The sequence below is a fragment of the Pinus tabuliformis genome, chromosome 2_2 (assembly GCF_031772625.1).
Source record: "Pinus tabuliformis cultivar Carrire ecotype Pingquan chromosome 2_2, CPIR1, whole genome shotgun sequence".
Taxonomy (NCBI): Eukaryota; Viridiplantae; Streptophyta; class Pinopsida; order Pinales; family Pinaceae; genus Pinus; species Pinus tabuliformis.
Window position 1 is genome coordinate 354,572,429 of NC_142300.1, and position 21,144 is coordinate 354,593,572.

At 39.2% G+C, this 21,144-nt stretch overlaps 1 protein-coding gene across 1 annotated transcript; it reads right to left on the minus strand.

Moving 5' to 3' along the window:
• Nucleotides 1-1,579: 1,579 nt before the first annotated feature.
• LOC149192713 (protein PMR5-like) lies at nucleotides 1,580-4,070 on the minus strand. Its single transcript, XM_089404675.1, has 5 exons — nucleotides 3,137-4,070; nucleotides 2,861-3,032; nucleotides 2,589-2,779; nucleotides 2,307-2,465; nucleotides 1,580-2,212 (listed from the first exon to the last, which is right to left on the minus strand). Exons 1-5 carry the CDS (start codon nucleotides 3,595-3,597, stop codon nucleotides 1,903-1,905), a joined length of 1,293 nt encoding a protein of 430 aa, XP_089260801.1. The 5' UTR covers nucleotides 3,598-4,070; the 3' UTR covers nucleotides 1,580-1,902.
• Nucleotides 4,071-21,144: the final 17,074 nt, after the last annotated feature.

The following is a 21,144-nucleotide window of genomic DNA, read 5'->3' on the forward strand; positions in this document are numbered from 1 at the left end:
AATATTTATAAAAGATGTTTTTTAACCAACCTCCAAATTTACATAATAAGTTGTTTTTTACATCATTTTTTTCTAATATTTGTAAAAAATGTTTTATAAAGAACCTCCAAATTTATATAATAAATTGTTGAGACATTGCAAACTTATTTCATAAATATTTAAAATACTTTTGTCATAAATATTTAAAATACTTTTGTCTATTTAAATGTACCAGAAATTTAACCCAAAAAAATCATTTTAAATATATCTATTTAAATATATTTAATTTTTTTTAATTATTTATAATTTTTTAAATACATTTTAATTTTCTTTTTAAAATATTATATCCATTTATAATTGTATAAATCAATTTTAATTTTCAATAAAAATTAATATTTAAATCAATTAAATTAAACCATTGTAATATAATTCAAAAGACCTTTTATCTAATGAAATTTATTTTATCTACTAATCCGAAAAAAACAAACAAAACAGAAATTCCGTACTAAGAGACTTAGAATCCAACTTCACATTTAAACCTAAACTCAAAATCAATGAAATTATTTTTATACATAAAGCAAACACATATATAAATATGGAGCTACTTGAAATTATATCCATTTATAATTCTATAAATCAGTTTTAATTTTCAATAAAAAAAAATAATAATAATAACAATAATTAATTAATTAAATTAAACCATTGTAATATAATTCAAAGACCTTTTATATAATGAAATTTATTTTATCCACTAATACGAAAAAAAACAAACAAAACAGAAATTCGGTACGAATAGACTTGGAATCCTAACTTTACATTCCAACAGAAACTCTTCAAAATCAATGAAGTTATTTTTAGAAATAAAGCAAACAAAAATATATGAAGTTATTTTTAGACATAAAGCAAACAAAAATATAAATATGGAGCTACTTGGCATTCCAACTTGAGGTTAAAACAAACTTACAAATAAAGATGCAGATGGGAAAAATAAAATTAAATGTACGGTAAGATTAACCCAAGAAATAATCATTTTAAATATATCCATTTAAATATATTTACATTTTATTTTTTAAATTATTTATAATTTTTTAAATATATTTTAATTTTCTTTTTAAAATATTATATCCATTTATAATTCTATAAATAAATTTTAATGCAGTTGTCTATAATGCGATTTTTTGAAAGTCTTTCTGGCGGGTTTTTCCGGTCGAAATACTGCATGAATTTATTGGAATCGCAAGTTTGATAGCTAGTTTCTGCACAATGAAAGCGTCCCAGGGGTTTTCCAGGGTGCTGAATCCAAATATGCAGTTAAAAAACCATTTTAACTGCAACAAATCAAGAATTAACCTCAATTTCTTCCGCCGGATTCCGTCACCGAATCTCCAAAAAATCGCATTATAATATTTAAATCAATTAAATTAAACCATTGTAATATAGTTCAAAGACCTTTTATATAAGGAAATTTATTTTATGCACCGGAGTGAAAAAAGAAAAACAAAACAGAAACTCGGTACGAAGAGACCTGGAATCCAACTTTACATCTGAACATAAACTCGAAATCAATGAAGTTATTTTCATACATAAAGGTACAAAAATATAAATATGGAGCTACTTGGAATTTCTTGGAATTTCAACTCAAGGTTAAAACAAACTTACAAATAATGATACAGATGGGAAATAAAAAATTATTGGCTCTAACATCGAGCAACGGCGAATCACAAAGTGTAAACCGTGAACTGGGCGGGCAGGTTATTATTGCGAGGGGTCCCGAGCTCGAAACTCGTCCCGCCAGCTTATTATCGCGAGGGGTCCCGAGCTCGAAACTCATCCCGCCAACGATGTATTGACAATTCCAAGCAGTAAAATGTTTACAAATGATGAGATCAGGCGCAGAAGAGAGCTGAATAAAGGAGCTTGAGATCAGGGGTAGAAGAGAGCCGAGTAAAGGATCTCGTTCCAGATATCGGGAAGCCCAGGCAGACACCAGTGGCTGCAATCTGCGTAGCGCTGGGGATTTTTCCGTTGCCCGACTGTCAAATCGTTGCTGTATATCGAAGGGTGCGCGTCCTGCCTGAGCAACGACAGCGTCGTGATGTTGAGAAACGACACAGGCGATCTCATAGCTCTCACAACGCTTTCCGCCACTTGGAATTGGGGAGGATAGGCGCCCAGATACGAAGTCCCCGCCGTAGGTTCTTTCTCGGAGTAACAGTTACCGCCATTCATAGTACTGCAAAGCACAAAGATTCATTAAAAAATCAAGCAAACGCCATTCATCACAAGCAATTTTTTCACATTTTCAACCGGATCTGAGATTACTAAACCTGGAATGCGAGGGCGAGAAACTGCGGAAAAGGACTTTCGTTCTGCTGGTATCGATGTTGGAATCGATCCAGTTTGCCCAGGTAGTCATTCCTTTCCGGTAAGCCACCATGAAATCCATGCTCGTGTATAAAGTATTCCCTTCCTGCAGGTAATCCCAACTGTTTTGTTTTTTTTACCCGAACAAAGTGTCAGTCATTCAGTCCGCCATTAAAGATCACAGTGCCATAAAAGATCACAGTCAAAAATCTAACAGTTATCATTAATGGCTTGCATAAAAGTACCCTCTGAGATTGCCTGTGTGAGTCCACCAATGGCCGGAGTTAAAAACAAGAATATCGGCTCCCTTCCATCCTCTGCCATTACTCTCGGCCGAGTCCAGACGAAGCACCACTTTCTGCTGTCCTTGAACCGTAGTGGTCACCATATCCACCAGGTACGGAGCTCGATAAAACGACACTGTAACTCCGTAATCCTGCCAATACCCAAATCATAACAATTTAGCTTAATACAATAACATCACAGAGATCATATTAACTAAGCTACCAGTACCCACCATGGCTCTGAAACTGGAAAGAGTATCTCCAGAAACCACGTATGTTCTGCCTTGCGGCAACGCTGCGTGAAGAAGGCAAATCATGGACTGCCATTGATCTCGATTCAGTGAATCTCCCACAAACATTAATGTTTTCCCCCTCAGCTTCTGCAGCATGTCCAGTGCGTTAAATCTGCGACAATAAAACAGCAAAATCATTTTAATCACTGCAATATAATATTTAATTACTCGAGCAAAGTGTACATATAAATTTATTTGGGATTTTTGTATTCATGCCTTCGAAGGTTGCAGTAACTAGGCTTCCATCTCCATTTCTGGTAGTCCGAATCAGGCCTTCCATTCTTCTGGCAGTTGAATTCGCCATCGATATAAGGGCATTTACTCCAATCATACAGCGGGTACGATAAATCGTGAACCCAGTGCCCAGAGAATATATTGCATCTGGTTCCAATAGCTACATCCGACATTGTGAGGTTCTGGGATGGATTTAACTTCTTCTTCAGCCATGACTGGCTAGCGCTGGAAATTCCCCTGTCGCCCTTATTACTTTCTGAGGAGTTAACTGAGGAATGCGCGGGATCGAATCGCAGGGATAAAATTGAGGAGTTCACAGAGGAATGCGCGGGATCGAAACCCAGGGACAAATGAAAGAGCAGGAGGAGGGGGAGGATTGCTGGGATTGCAGACTTCTGGTGGGGCAGCGAATTTTGAAATCGAGAACTTACAAATGCCGCCATCAATGATCTCGAAATTGTTGTCGAAGCAATTTTCCTGTGTGTTTATAGTCTGTACCCTGCAATGGCTGACAGCTCGGGCAACCGTAAAAGGCGAGTTGCTTGAGCTGAGCCACAGAATGAGTCACAGAGATCGAGATTTGTGTGACGCCTAGGTTTGCGTTCAGAACTGTGCCCACTATTTTAATTTGCCAACCACAAGCATTTCTGTCTTCTGTAACACATGGATTGCATGTGAACACCTAGGACAGCATCCGTTGCTTAATCACATTTTTTAGTATAGCAGACATTACAGACATACATGGAGCCAAGGCTGTTAACATTTAAAAATCTGAATCAGCCCTGCTAATAAAATAATGCTTTCTTAAGGCAGTTGTCATGTCCTTTTCCCTTGCCAGAGAACCATGAGCATCGCATCTTATCTTTCTGTTTAGTAGCCTAGTGCCTATTCCCTTCGCAAGACCCTGACAAAGTAGTCGGTTTGGGGTTTGCTGTGGGTCTTATTATTCTACTCATTAGGCTTTATTGTTGTAAAAAGCTTAGAGTACACACAACTTTGCAAAATACATGCTTTATGTAAGGGTTCTGGTAAATAGACCCTTGTAAAATAAATTTGTATGTAATGGCATGAAGACGAAAAAATCAATAAATTTATTTTATTTATTAAATTTTTCATATAGTATTTATTAATATTTAAATATTATTATTATTTTTTGTGGTTAATTATATGAAAATATTTATTATTATTATTATTATTTCTAATTATGATTATAATGACAATTAATGTCTATTAAAACTTACAATAATTAGAATTGATTTATCTTATTTTAAAAGTAAAGGATTATTGATTTATTTTTTAAATTTACTTTATGCTTAAAAGATATTATAAGAAATGTTTCAAGATCAACATAACTTTAATGATTTAAAAAGTTAGAAAGATAAGTATTTGGACAAATATTTGAAATTATGATTTAATTTGGATACGTGCATGATACTTCAAGAAAACATGATTTGTATTTTTAACTTTATTTCCCCGTGACTTAGCTAAGACTTAACATCTTTATATTATCTCTACTTTTAAACTAACAACAAAACTTAAAGTCATTACAACATAGTTCATTGTGTCACTTACAATAATTACTTAGACTCTACACTAAAGCTCAAAATTATTACAACAAAATTCGTTATATCACTTGCCCCTATTAAACCTAAAGAGAGAATAATAATTACTCTAAATAGAGAAAATAACAATTACTCCTCCCAAACTTTCAAAATAACCCCAATTTGACTTCAAAACTCCCTAAAACCCACTAAAAAAGAAATTTTAAAAAACTCTTATTTATATATGAAAATCACAAAAATTTTGAATCAGAAACATAAAAACAATATCATAAAAATAAAAAGAAAAATGATTAAACCAACATATTTACATTTTTAAATCATTTTTTAACATATCAATATATTATATAAAATCTTTCAAATATATTTAATTTTTCAAAAAACTAATTACGCATTTATTACATAATATTAAATATTAATTTAACCATATTAGTTTTTTTTCAAAATAATTAATTTAAATTTAAATGCTATTATTTTGCATTTACTTTTATTTTTTTATTTTTTTCAAAATAATTAATTTCAATTTAAATACTATTACTTTTATTTTATGCATTTATTAGGCTTTTTATTTCTCTCCTCTCCAATCACATGAAGCTTTTTCAAATATCTTTTTAAAAAAGGACACATATATTGCATAAAAATTTCGGTTCAAATATTCTTAAAATAGATAAATATATTCATATTATTAAATATTTTAATTATGTTCATCTCGTGCATTATTAAACATTTTAATTATTTTCAGTGAGGCATATTTAGATATTTTATGTTAGAGGATCATTACTGCAGCTAAATTTTATAGTTTTAAGAGAGGTCTCTTTTTGTTATTTTTTTAATAAATTAATAGAAACTCAAAATTAGAGAAACTCAAAATTAGTGATTGATCTTGCGAATTAGAAAATTGGATATATATATATATGAAAAGTACTTTTATCTAAGGTATAAATCAGTTAGATCTATTTTAATTTTAGATTTATTAAGTTTAGAGAGAATAAATTTCTCAAGGTGCAAAGTATTTTTTGAGTGTAAAACTTGAGGTAACGTCCGGAGTTAAAATGAATATATTTTATTTTTATTTTCATTTTTACATAATTTGATTAAGTCAAAATGTTTGTGTAACATAACATAATTTTACAACATCTCTTATGAAACACTTTCTCCCATATCTACCCAAGTAACCGGTCAACCAAGGCAAACCTGACAAGAGACTGCTATGATGGGATTCAACTTCCTATGTGACCTTAAGGAAGTAGAATCGATAGAAATACAACATACAGACCTTCCACATCAGCCACAGGACTCCCAGGAACCATCGTAACCTTTCCGGCAACTAGCCCCTGAGTCCCACTGAGTTTTAGGCCAATTATCCCCTAGACTCTCCCATGATATGGGCATGCCTATGTCTAGATAGCTCTGAATGCTCCCACAACATGGCATGCCGATGTCAAGGGAACCTTTTGTTCAGCGTTGTGCCAGCATCCCCGAGATTTGAGCCACTTTTTCAGGCCCAAAGCTTAGGTCACTGCCCATAATTAAATGACACCTTTAGTACAGAAAGATAACAAGGTAATGATGATACAAATGCAATTACTTGAACAAGGGCTTGACTGGACCCCTAGTAGCCATGATAGACATTTTGTCAAACATATCACAAATATGCAATCTACAAGTGCAAACAACAGATTTAAGCATAGCGGTCTTATATTTATCTGAGAATTGCTAAGAAGCATTGTTCCCTTATATCATTAGATATGTTATCATCTATTAGGTCATAGGTACATTGTTTATTCATTTACAAATTAAAACATGAGGAAAGCCATACATCATCATTGTCATAATACACACTTATGAACACCATAATAACCACAGAAATATCAAGGATACATCAGCCATAAATTCCACATATAAACCAATACATTTATACATAAGATATCAAGGAGAGAACCTCTTATTAATGAATGAAAAATCTAACCCGGGATGGGACTACCACGTTCCACCCGACCATAGAATGGCTGAGCCAATTCTCTCTTCAACCATTCACCCTCGTGCCATATTCCAAGCATGAATGTGGGACTCAAACCAAAAGAACCAACCATGGCATCCCGAGGCTAAACCACCTCACCCTCATCAATAGAAACCAGGTTTTACCATAATCCATCCTGGATCACTAGGCCAACACAATAAACATGTAATAACAAGCTTTACGATGATATCCACCAAATCACTAGGCCAAAATAAGCATGGATGCCACCAGATTTCTCCACCTACACCGTGAGGAATTTTCTTGTCTCCTAGTCTCTCAGGCTTTACCACAATCCACAGTCTGATCCAGGGATCACTAGGCCCTAAACTGAGACACCACACTCTAGATTTATCGTATATCCCTCCATTAATCGGCAAAGATTCCTAAGCCTAATCAAGGGCAACCACCTCTAGGCTTTACCGTATATCCCGCCATTGATTGGCAAGGATTCATAGGCCCACCGAGGCAACAAAAAATCTGGCTTTACCACAACCCACAGTCTGGCTCAAGGGTTACTAGGCCATGTGTTCTATCATTCAAAGATCCACCTCACTCAACTTCGAATCCATTCAAAAATCCAGCTCAACTAAAACATGATAACCCCATCACACCATGGCTATCCATAAATGGAAAGGCTAGGCTAAAAACACTATCACGCTTGGCAAAACCCATGCCATAATAGCAAAAGAACCACATGCAATACCATGCATGCCAAATTTAGCAAGGAAAATACACATGTGAATTGATACTTGCAAAGAATCCTGTTGTAGCTGCTTGATCCTACTCTTCCTTGCTTTCTCCTTCCTTCCTCTTGCCTTCTTTGCCTTTCTTGATCCAATTCCAAGTTCTCCAAGAAAAATTTAAGTGTCCAAGAGTGAGAGAGAGAGAGAATAATGAGAGAGCTTCAAAACTGAACTGATGAAAGGTTACAAACTGATCCTTAGAAGCCTTTTTATCAATTAGGCCTCTATTTTCTTCATTTTCCATTATTTTCCTTCAATTTCCTCCTCACATGCAACTTGTGACCTTTCACCTTCCTATTCTCCTAATTTCAATTATTTTCATAAATAAATGTGCCAAAAATTTCAATTTACCTTTCCAAAGCCTTTACCATTTCCTTTGCCAATTTCCTTAGCCATAATAAACCAATGAACACCCGTATTAAGATGTCTTACCCAACATTCAAATTGGAATAAGTGTCCCATCAGTCGTGGTTATTTTTCTGCCTTTATTAACTTTTATTACATGGAATTTTCACCAGGGTTGTTATGTATTCCATCAACATTTTGTAGGTTCTGATCTCAAGTATCTTTCAATCATGTGTTTAGAATGTTCAACTCAAAAGTAGATGCTCTTTCTTAGTTGCTCTACTAGATTTTTAAGTATCACGGAATTTAAGGATGAAAATGAACCAGTATGGATCCATCTTAAGTATTGATCTAGCATGCACCTAGAGGGATCAAATATCTTCATGTGCAAACCTCTTTTAGAGTGCAAAATTTGAAAAAAAAAATGTATCTCTCACCCTTGATAGATCCTAATGAATCTATAATGGTTCTCTATCTACATATACACAATGTGTAAGTCTTCATTGTTTAAATTGTATTTTTAGAATGCTATATAGAGTACATAACTTAAACTTGTAAGTATAAGAATTTTTTTGTTGGATTTCAGGGAAAAATGACAAAAAAAACCCTAAAAAAAGACCAAAATGTAAAATAGTGAGACTACAAACTTTTTAGCCATAAAAAAAATAAATTACATTTTGACATTAAAATATTTTACATAACATGTCTATTGAGACATTTTATCTATTGTGTAGAAATTTGATAGAAATTGAAACTGGTCAAGAAATCGAACTAAAATCAGGAGACACAAATTCTACTCTACTAATCTACGAAATGAAAATCAAAATTTAGAACAACATGCATAGAAATGCAACAAGTAAAACCACAAGCACTCAGTGATTTACAGGGGAACCCAACTGGGAAAAACCCCTTCGTTGTTTTGCATTAATTCAGATGAAAAAGAAACATTTACAATGTCTTGCTTCAACTTTGAAGCACACTTTGCACTGCAATCATGTTCTCCTACTTCTTGACTTTCTCTGGCTAACACTTATCCAATTCAAGCCTCATCCAACCTCCTTTTTCCTTGCACAACCCTGGAGGAATTAGCCCCTAAAAAATAGGTGAAATTCCCTATTTCCTTGCACAATTGCTTGAGGAATTGATCACTTACTCAGTGCAAAAGCACTTTACACTCAACAATAAACAAATATAAATACAAACATGCATTTTCCTCCACTTCAAATAGGCAATTCAAATTTCATACATGATTGTGTCTATTTTTAGCTAATTGATTAGTTAACTGAGAGATCAGTGATTTAAAAACAGTTCTACTACTCAACTGACCTTCAACTGACTCAACTAATGGCTTGAGCTCAATTAATTGAGTTCAACTAAAAATAACTAAACTATATTGCTAAATTTAGTAATCACTACCTGCACAACTCTACTTCTAGCCTATAACTCTTTTGTAGCGGCTACAAGCACCCTCCTAAATTTTGGCTTGCACCCAATTTTGAAGCCTCCCTTGAGAGTTTCACTTAATGACTGCACACACTCGGGTTCACTCTGTGAGCTCGTGTGAGCCTTCACACCCACCTTGCTTGTTCATTTCACCCAAGTTTTTCCATGTTGATGTCAAATTCATGCTTGCGATCATTTTCTGTTCATGCTCAAGGTCTTCGCTTCATGTTTTCTTCGCTATGAAATCATCTGTCGCACTCACACACGGAGTCACATTCACTTTCGTGCAAGCGTCGTCACGGTCGACCAATGATCAATCACAAGTGTCGCGCTTATCGCTTGCACCACCTGTCAGACATGTTAAACATGTGTGTATGGATGGTTTGAGTTGTCTCATCATCGAGTCGTGTAAGTGTGTGTTTGCAAGATCACATATGCATCTTTCACTTGTTCACACACTTAGTCATTTTGCTGAAGTTCTGATGACCAGACTCCCCTCTGACAGCCGGACCATCACCCCGCCATCGACTCGATTGACTGTCACCCAGAATAGCGCAGAAGCACCAAGCAAGTCATTTCAAGTTGCGCTGCCCACAAGCAAATCAATCAGCCTTCATGCTGGTCAACCAGAGAGTTTGACCCGACAGCCACCCCAGGACTCACTCCCCTCAAAAAATTGCGTAGAGGCTATAGACCTCGCTCACTTCGCTGGCTGAGAAAATTGAGTAGACAAGCTGGACAAACACCCAGTGCCTGTCCTTGTCTCCCTCAAAAAATTGCGCAATTTTTCCAGCCAGTCCTCCCGACAGTCAATCGGCTGCTCACTAAGAAAATTGCACAGTTTTCATGAGCAAGTCCTCCGCTACCCAGCATTTCGATCATCTCAAAAAATGCGCAAAGGTGATCAGCAGGCCAACCTCCTAGCATCAGCGTAGTTTTTCCCGCAAGTAGCTCCCGACAGCCAACTGACAGTTCCCCTTAGGAATTGCACAATTTTTTATGCCAGTGACCAACAGTATACTGCTAGTTCCCTCCAGGAATTGCGTAGTTTTTGCTGCCAGTGTCCCAGCAGCCAGCTGCCAATTCCCTTCAGGAATTGCACATTTTTTTATGCCAGTGTCCCAGTAGCCAACTTCCAGTTCCCTCCAAGAATTGCGCAGTTTTGGCTTCCAATCTCCCACTGCCCGCTCATTCCAAAAACTACCCATATTTTGCCTGCCCAACCTGCCTGCAGCCCAGACTGTTCCTCCCAAAAACTGCGTAGTTTTGTCCTCCAACTGAGGCAGACCCTGCAGACAGTCACTGTCGATCCGGATTTCCCATCCTCGTCACCTAGTGACTCTTGCATAGTTTTCATCAGGAATGCCTGGAGCCTCCATCCTGCCTCGCAACCTTGTTGCCTCTCCCAGTCACCCACATCTGAAACATTCATGTATCATGGTAGACAAGGAGGTTTTTGGATTTGATGTCGTCTCGTCATGAGTGAATGCAGGTACAGGTACAAAAACAAACATGGTGCGACAATGGATGGGATGAACGAAGGGAGCACATGCAGAAGGATAGGTTCACCAACGGATGAAAAAACGATGCATGCGAAGAGATTTTCTCGTGAACAGATGATCATGCAAAGATGTGTTCATGATGAACGAACAAGAAAACATGCAAGATGTGCTCCTGGAAAAACAGATGGATGAAAATGAACTTTTCGCGAATGGACAAACCTGTCAAGTTTTCCAACATACAAGCAAGGAGCAACGTGCAAAAGCAACATCAAGTGAACTAATGACCATCGAAGACTTCACGCACTTTTCCATGCGGAGCTGAAGTTGTGATGCACCATGAGGACATCCATCACCTAGCAGCACAACAACTCGACATGCACACCAACAGTAGCACGAATGTACCATCACTATCATGATGAGTCATGTTGTTCACATCTCTACTGTGGGCCATACTGTCAATCAATGTAATGTAACGTGGAACTCCAAGAGACCCACTTTTTGTACAAAGAGTCATGTAAAGTTGAAAAGTCATGGAAGTCAAACAGTCATGAGGGTAGTCGAACATCCACAAGGGTCAGTTTCACCCTTGACTATAAATACCCCCTCATTTTTACATGCAAAGGACTTTTCACCTCAGCTCCTCCCACATAGCCAAGAGAGTCTGTAATATTTTCTTTGAGGAGTAAGTAGTGGCTCCAATGCCCCAGCCAAATGGGTTAGTGATGCATGTTGCTTTAACCTGTGTTTAACAATTGAACTCATTCACTTCCTGTAATACATAATATATTAATGAAAATGTGTTGTATATGTTGTTAACGATGTCCTTCCCATGGTGGCTACCTCCACTGACATCAGACGGACCTTTCACATAAAAACTTGTTGTAACAACTGTTCCACTCGTGCGGACTCATCTGCTAAGTGTTGAACATGTTGTATTTCGTTGTGTGTTGTGATTTCCACATCCGTGTGGACTTCTGCTCCGGAAGCTATGCACATCCTGTTTGTGTTGTGTGTCCCTAGCAGAGTTGGGGCTTCCTCCCAACCGACTTGGGACTCACTCCCACCCTCTCCCTCTATAGTGAAAGAACCATTGATACAAGTAACACTAGCAATCACCAGGCATGTGAACCTCACTTCTTGAAGACAAATCAGACCACTCTCCTGTGCTGACAAGCAAGAGTTGAGGAAAATCCTTAAGATAATAGCAACCAGACCATCATATCGGATGGGACTCCCACATCAAACGGTATGAGGTCTAGTTGGGACTTCATACCGGGGTGATCCCCTGAATGTTGGTGGGTCCAGTACTGTCAACATTTCTAGCGCTAGAAGCAAGGCATCCAGTTGTATATGGACGAACGCCCTCTCTCACTCATTCATCAACCATCTGGTCAAGGTAGACCTCGCACTCCCTCTCACCTATGCGCGACTCTGCAGTTGGTTACTCCTCACCTCCTAGGACTGAACACGAGATTTTGTACCATCACCTTCACTCCGTCTGTCCCATCACCCTCCAGTTCGTGAAAGCAGACAGACTGATCCCAGGCATACAACATCTTCCATGCACATCAAGGAAGCCAAAAGCCACTCCCACAGGAGTTGTTGTATCATCGATGGAAGAAGCAGTCCTTGCCACACTTGAAGGTCTGGTAGAAGTTATTGAAGATGGACAGGAACCGTTGGTCTTCCTGCAAGGCGAACAAGACACTCTTGTGATCTTGGGATCGGGATCCGGTACAGGAGGCGGAGGGGAAGGCAGTGGAGTAGAGACGAACCAATGAACTCAGAGCCGTAACCGTCAGATTCTGAAAGAAAGGAGGATGAAGAAGAAGAAGAGATGGTTGACCCAAATCTAGAATGGATGAATCAAGGACCATTGGATCTCCCGAGTATCTTGCACAAGATACTGAAGCGAGCAGAGAGAATGAACATCAAGTTCAACCCTGATAGCACGATGAAGGCAAAAGATCATTTGGACAACTTCTACCTGCAGCTGCAGACCCTTGAGGTAAGGTATGATGACATAGCATGTAGATTGTTTCCATGTACCTTGGACGGTTGCGCAGCTGTATGGTATCACAGCCTCCCACCGAACTCCATACATAACTGGGATGCATTCAAATGCATGTTCCTTGAAAAGTTTGTTGATGACAAGACCCCAGCAATGCTACTCAAAGAATTGGGAAGCCTAAAGATGGAGGGAAAAGAAAAAGTAAAAGACTTCAATCAAAGTTTTACATGCATATTGAACAAGTTTGCAGCGGACACTAAACCTCATGACTCCATCACTGTTGATTACTACACGTCTGCACTATCGACCAGCATCGCGCAGTTTGTCAAGCGAGATATGAAACCAACACTCTTGGAAAGCTACAAAGAGGATATTGCTATTGAGAATGACCTATGTGCGATTGGAGTTATCAAGGATGATGAACCAGTAATGGACTCCAAAGACATGAGCAGGAAGTCCCAAGCGATGGCGAGCAAGGGTAGAGACAAGGAAGCAACCGACATTGAAACCCTCACTCGCCTCATCAAGAACTTGACAACGAAAGTGTCTGAGTTTAAACAATGGAAAACAGACACATCTACAAGCATCCATTTGCCCAGGCAAAGACAGGAAAGAATCTCATCAGGCAGCAAACGGTTCGCTCCAAAAACTACGTAGAAATATGTGTTCCAGGCCTAACAGTGCGCAAATCCTAAGTTTTGTTCATTCCACGAAGAACATCACCCTGAGAACTCTTGTTCAGACTGGAAGCCAGTCGCAAGATCTGTATGCATTCATACACTCGATGAAGGAAAAAATAAGGAGGAGCAGCCGGAAGACACTGATGATGACGAAGAGGTTGCATCTGATGAAGCATCAAATTCTGGGCATGTGGTGAACACATATCATTGCTCGCAAGTAATGCTGAATATGAACACCGAGAAGCAGCCCCAAAAGCAAAATGATCGTTACAATCTTAAGAGTAAAGGGGCTCCCCTTACACTTGGGGAAGCGCAAGAAAAGATGAGACTTTTGTTGAGGAAGGTTGATCCACCAGTCGCCCCAAAGAAGAAAACACAAAACAAGTCTGGGAAGATAGCGGCGAATAAGTGTACCTCCATCAGTATCAAACTGCAAAACACTCTGCTGAATAACACAAACATCAGTTCTACCTCGGACACCTCGGTGAGCCTACCACCTCTGGACTACAACATTGTGGATGACATGAAGAAAACTCGAGCGAACATTAGTTTGTTCGAGTTAGCTAAGATCCAAAGTTAGGGAAGCATCCTGTTGCATGCATTGGAACACACAGCAACATACAACACAACCTCTACCAGCAAGGGAGCAAGCACACCTCGAGGATCACTTTCCACTGTGCTCAACAAACTCCGGATGGAAGAAGAAAACTCAGGTTTCCCTCCATTCCTGCTATCATTTGAAATTTTTAACTACAATGTTCACAACTGCTTGGTTGATTCTGGCGTGGCCACCAACGTCATGCCACTCTCCATTGTGAAAAATATCAATGCACAATGGAGCGAGACATCCGCGCGAATCATCCAGCTTGATCGAACATTGGTACCAGCCATTGGTGAACTACGAGACGTGATCATCTGACTATCTCATGATAGTCGAGTCCACCAATGCATCAACATAGTTGTTGTGGACATACCAGAAGCATACGGTCTACTACTCAGCAGAGACTGGTCTAGCAAACTGGACAAATATTTTGCTACAGATTGGCCCCACATGTGGCTTCCGTACAAGGGCAAATGCAACCAAATCTGGGTGTTATCTGATAGGTATGTGAAGCACAATGTTACTCCCCTTAACGATGAAAATGAATCGTTGGCTTTCGCAAAACTCATATTTGGAAACTGCCTCCTGGAAACAACATTGGGGTGTTATCCTGCGCGGCCAGCTCCAACCTCACCAGACACGCAGTTGGTGTAGAAAATTTGTGTAGGTTAACCTGATAATGCAATATAAATCAAAGATGAATACTATAACCTACTTCTACTATCAATTTGTGGAAGCTTAAAGATCGAGCTGAATAATATAACTAGAAGAAGAAGAATCAATGGCACAATACACATGAAAATAATTTGGGGAAAGCCTCAGCTAAAAACCCCACACTATTGTATTATCATATATGGTGGAAATACATAGGAATTGTACAAAGCCTTAGCTCTCACAGCTACCCAACTCTCAGTACAATCCTCACAGATGCTCACAGGCAATCTTGGCTCCTCTCCAACCTTCCTCTCTGCCCTCCAAGCTCCTATTTCCTTGCGTTGTTCCTTGTGGATGATTGGCCTTTTACTAAGTGGAAAACCAACCTTCAAAACTGCGCAATCCTCAAGGATGAATCCTTGACTGCATGCATGAGTTTTCTCCATGAGAAAACACATACAACTGATAGTACACTGTCCTTGAACATTTATCTCACTTGGGTCTTTCTTAGAATGGACATGCATGAGTTTCTGATGAGGGAATCTTCAGTTAACTGGAGTAGCACTAGTTGAGTGCATTAATGCATCAACTGATTTTTAACTCACTATTAGTTCCTCAAATAGTTTGGAACCAATTTAACTGGACTTAACTCAGTAGACTGAGTTATCAAATTACAACTCAAATATAACTCAATATTATCTCCTTGATTTAAGGGATAACTCTTGCATGACTTCAGAAAGACTTCTAACTTGATTTTCTCCAACTAATTAATTTAAAATTAATTAATTAATTATTTCCAAGTAGTTGTTAAGACTAAATTCGATTTTAATTCAAGGACAAATTAAATTGGAATATTCATGTTGCCATATTTCAACACTCCCTCTCAACAAGAAAGGGATTATCTGCCACCCTGATCCTGTCTCTATGGAACTCGAATTTACACTTTGACAATGCCTTTGTCAAAATGTCAGCATCTTGCTCCTCTGTCGAAATATACTACAACAACATGATCCTCCTCGCTACACAGTCTCTGAGATGATGATACCAGATTTCGATGTGCTTGGACCTATCATGAAATACTGGATTCTCAGAGAGTTTGATACAACTCTGATTATCACAATAGATCACAGTTGGATCCATCCTCTGATCAAACAAACCAACTAGATTTTCTGCATCCAAATGGCCTCGCATGCTGCCTGACTTCCAACCATGTATTCCACCTCTGCCGAGTTGAGTGAAACTGACCTATATTTCCTGATGTACCAAGAAACTGCTGTTGACCCAAGGTTGAAAATACCTCCTGATGTGCTCTTCTGATCTGATGGACTCCCTTCCCAATCTGCATCAGTGAAGCCTTCTAGCTTCATTCCCTCTGTCTGTCTGTACCATAATCCATACTAAGATGTGCCTCTGAGGTATCTCAATACATGCTTTGTCACCTTACAAAAAATCTTGGTAGGCTAAACCATCGCTTGACTCAGCTGGTTCACCGCATAGCACAAATCTAGTCGTGTGTTCATTAAGTACATTAGTGAAACCACAAGTTGCGTGTACACAGTAGCCTCTACCACTTCTCTTGAAGTAGCAACCTCCTTCCTCTAGTTACCTGCTAGAGGAGTTTGCATGGGCTTGCACTTCTCCATGTGGAATCTCCTGAGCATCTCATTGGCATACTTGCCCTGAGACACAAACAACTCCCCATCCTTCTGCCACTCTTCCATGCCAAGGAAGTAATGCATGAGACCCATGTATTTCATCTCGAAGTCTTTTACAAGGTCCTCCTTGCAAGACACGATCAACTGATCATCACCAGTCAATATGAGATTATTAACATAAAGTACGATGATCAACAACTTACCTTTCACCACGATGTGGTACAGGTTTGCATCCGCTTCACTCTTTTTGAAGCCCAACCCGGTGAAGTAGTTGGCTATCTTGGTGTACCAAGCATGAGGTGCTTGCTTCAGCCCATACAACGCCCTCTTGAGTCGGCACACATGCGACTCACGATCGAAGGTCTCAAAACCTTTTGGTTGCTCTATGTACACCTCTTCCTCAATCTGGCCATTGAGGAATGCAGTCTTCACATCCATTTGATGGATCTTCCAACCCATCTGTGCTGATAGTGCTAACATAGATCTGATAGATGAGTACCTTGCGACATAAGCAAAAGTCTCATGATAGTCAATCCCCTCGACCTGTGAAAAGCCACGGACAACAAATCTTGCCTTATTCTTCCCCACACTATCATCAGCAGCTTGCTTTACCTTGTAAAGCCAACTGGAACTCACAACTGACTTGTTCTCCAGTCTCGGACCCACATCCCAAACATTGTTACAAAATATGGAGTCATACTCCTCCACTAGAGCATCAACCCAAATCGGTTGCTACACTGCTTCCTCAAAGGAAGATGGCTCGGTCTCAACACATTCCCCAGCAAGGTCCATGTATCCAGTGTACCTCTCAGGTGACCTCCTCTGTCTATGCTGAGAAGATGGTGCTCCCACATTCTCTCTCACATCCCCCAACAATCTGTTAGCTTCTCTTGTGCGCTTATGTCCATCTCTGGAAGACTCTGCTTGAGTGGATGTCTCCACTACTAGAACCTCTGCATGCGGCTGCTCTACATCAGTCCAAGACTCCTCCTCCTTAGGAACCAACAATTCCTCCACAGCCTATAGTTGGAGCTCCTTCTCAAGGGAAACTCACATGGCCTTCTGCCCATCAAACTTGAGATCTCTGTGAACCACTGTCCTCCGACTAGTAGGCAAGTACATCCGATAGTTGTGAGGTGTATCAGTGTACCCCACAAATATCCCCAACTCTATTATCGGCTCAAGCTTCTTCCATGCATCCTTTGTCACATGGCAATATACCGATGAACTAAAGATCTTGAAGTGGCCCACATCTGGTCTCTTACCGGAGAAAGCTTCCTCTAGTGTCTTCATCCCAAGTATGCGATGCAGGCTTCTATTCTGCAAATAGACCATTGTGTTGCATGCCTTAGCCCACAAGTGAAGTGGTAGGCCTTGGTCATGCAGCATTGCCCGTGCTGCCTCTACAATAGTTCTGTTCTTCCTCTCGGCCACCCCATTCTGCTATGGGCTATGAGGTTCCGTCAACTCTCATTTAATTCCTTTCACTGCATAGAAGTCCTTAAACTCTTGAGAGACGTATTCTCCATTGTTGTCGCTTCTCAAGGCCTTGATCTTCTTCCCTGACTCTTTCTCGACCAAAGCTTTGAACTTACAGAACTTTGTGAAAGTTTGGTCCTTCTTCTGCATGAAATAAATCGAGCATTTACGAGAATAGTCATCAATGAAAATCACAAAATACCTTTGCTTCGTTGTGGATGTCGTCGAGAATGGTCCACACAAATCAGTATGAAATCGCTCTAAGATAGCCTCTGCTCGACTGTCTCGATCATGAAAGGAAGACTTGGTGTACTTTCCCGAGGTACAACCTTTGCATGTGTCAACTTGCTCAAGTTTACCTTTGGGAAGTCATGTAGATATCTGTTGCATTATCTTCAAAGCCCCATGATGCAAATGACCCAACCACCTGTGCCACAACTCGCCAATGTCTTGGCTTTGCACCAATTTTGCTTTCGTACTCAATGCTGCACAATCATCTACCTCTAGTTTATAAAGATTCTTCACTCGAATTCCTATCCTCTTGGTCTGACATGTGGCTATGTGTCTTAGGAATGCCTTTCCTTTAGTGAAGACAACATCGTAGCCTTTGTCCTCCAACATTGCGACTGATACCAAGTTCTTCTTTAGTCCAGGCACATACATCACATCTGTCAAGGTGAGAGGAGCTCCATGCTCCCTCTGAAAAGCAACCGTGCCCACTCCTAAAACACTATACCTTCTATCGTCACCCATCTCTATGCACATCTTGAGGTCTTTCTCCTCCAAGGCACTAAATAAATTTTTATCACCGATCATGTGGAATGAGGCTCCACTGTCAAGATACCAGACACAACCCATCATCGATGACACCATGCATGTGATGAGGGTAAACTCCATTTCAAACTAAGAGGCTAATGCCTCACCTTCTGATCCTTCCGAGGATCCCTTCTTGGACTTCTTCGATGGGAAATTAGTCGCATAATGTCCCATCTTGTGACAATTAAAGCATCTTACTTTAGACATGTCACCCTTCTTCCCTCCATGAGAAGAATTCGATTTGAAATGGGAAGCCTTCCCCTTCCCTTTCCTTTCCTTGCTTGCTAAGGCCAGATTTTCTTCATCATCATTCTTGGATGAAGAACCATCTCATGTGCTTCTCCTGATCTCCTCCTGCATAAGATCCGACCATAGTCATTCCCAATCCGACAGTTTCTCCCTTCCATTCACAGAGCCCTGGTAGTTATTCCAACTCTTTGGAAGGCCAAGGAGAGCGAGGGTCACCATATCATCATCAACAGTAGTTATTCTGACAATGCCAAGCTCATCTCTGCAGGTTGTGAGCTTGTTTAGATATGTGGAAATAGTATTTCCCTTCTCCATCTTGATTCTTCGAAGCTTATCCTTGAGCGCTAATTTCCTATGGTTGCTACTGTTCTAGTAGAGGTCCTTCAATGTCTTCCACATTGAAAATGGATTATCCTTCCCATGGAGAATCGAGACAATATGGTCTTGAACTCCCTCAAGGATGATCTGTCTCACCTTCACCACACACTTCTTCCACTCAGCCAACTCTTGTGCATTAGTTGAAGCTGGCTTTGGGATTTCTTGATCAATGAATTCCTTCAAGCTATTGTCTTCTAATACAACCTCCATTCTATCTTTCCATGCTATGTAATTCGAGCTACCTTCCAAGGCATACTTGAGTCTCAAGCCATAAAACACCATTGGCCAACCTTGAAGTATGATATGAATTCGATTTGCACCTGTAACCCCGAACTTCAAACTTCAAATTCTCTTCTCAGTATATTATTCACAACTCTGATACCATGTAGAAAATCTATGTAGGTTAACCCGATAATGCAATATAAATCAAAGCAGAATACTATAACCTACTTCTACTATCGATTTGTAGAAGTTTAAAGATCGAGCTGAACAATATAACCCGAAGAAGAAGAATCAATGACATAATACACATGAAAATACTTTGGGGAAAGCCTCAGCTAAAAACCCCACACTATTTTATTATCATACATGGTGGAAATACATAGGAATTATACAAAGCCTTAACTCTCACAACTACCCATCTCTCAGTACAATCCTCACAGATTCTCATAGACAATCTCAGCTTCTCTCCAGCCTTCCTGTCTTCCCTCCAAGCTCCTATTTCCTTGCATTGTTCCTTGTGGATGATTGGCCTATTACTAAGTGGAAACCAACCTTCACAACTATGCAATCCTCAAGGATGAATCCTTGATTGCATGCATGAGTTTTCTCCATGAGAAAACACATGCAATTGATAGTATATTGTCCTTGAACATTTATCTCAACCGGGTCTTTATCAGAATATACATGCATGAGTTTTTGATGAGGGAATCTTCAGTTAACTGGAGTAGCACTAGTTGAGTGCATTAATGCACCAACTGACTGTTAACTAACTATTAGTTCCTCAAATAGTTTGGAACTAATTTAACTGGACTTAACTCATTAAATTGAGTTAACTAATTACAACTCAAATACAACTCAATCTTATCTCCTTAATTTAAGGGATAACTCTTGCATGACTTCAGAAAGACTTCTAACTTGAATTTCTCCAACTAATTAATTTAAAATAAATAAATTCATTATTTCCAAGTAGCTGTAAAGACTAAATTCGATTTTAATTCACAATTTAGTTCAAGGAAAAATTAAATTGGAATATTCTTATTGCCATATTTCAACAGTTGGGACTCCTTCCATGGCCAACTAATGGTAATGAAACTTGTACAGTGCATTGTATCAATAGTAGCAGTAGCAGTAGCAATAGTAGTAACAGTAGTACTAACATGTAAAATGGTCCGTGTACAGAAGAGTTGTGGGCCATGTATTTTGACGGATCAAAGACACACGACGGCTCAAGAACCGGGTATATCTCAGTCGCACAAAACAACAGAAAATGCATGATTTCAAGTTACTTGAATTTCGAGTGCAAAAACAACGTTGATGAGTACGAAGCACTCGTGTTGGGATTACAAAGGGCCATCAACCTCAACATGGTCGCACTCAAAGTGGTACTGCACCCCGAGAACAATGTTGATGCTTTCAAGGAAACAAAAATTGATGAAGATGAGCACGAGCAGCCCCTGAAAACTGCAACTGATGGGAAAAATGCAACCTCATACCCAAGGGAGTGGTTTCTCTCAACAAGCTCTATGACTTGCAGAACCTCTATCAAGGGCCAAGAAATAGCAGAACCCACAGGTCCACCACTATGAACGAACAAAGCAACTTAGGAACCAATCACGATCAGAAGATAGCCGGT

Bases quoted from the DNA above. Each gene is read 5' to 3' on its own strand.
- LOC149192713 (XM_089404675.1), bottom strand. From the start codon at position 3,597: ATGGCGGCATTTGTAAGTTCTCGATTTCAAAATTCGCTGCCCCACCAG. The intron at 2,780-2,860 runs GTGGGTACTGGT...GGGTATTGGCAG, and splicing joins TTTCCAGTTTCAGAGCCATG to GATTACGGAGTTACAGTGTC. The intron at 2,213-2,306 runs GTTTAGTAATCT...TGTGCTTTGCAG, and splicing joins TTCTCGCCCTCGCATTCCAG to TACTATGAATGGCGGTAACT.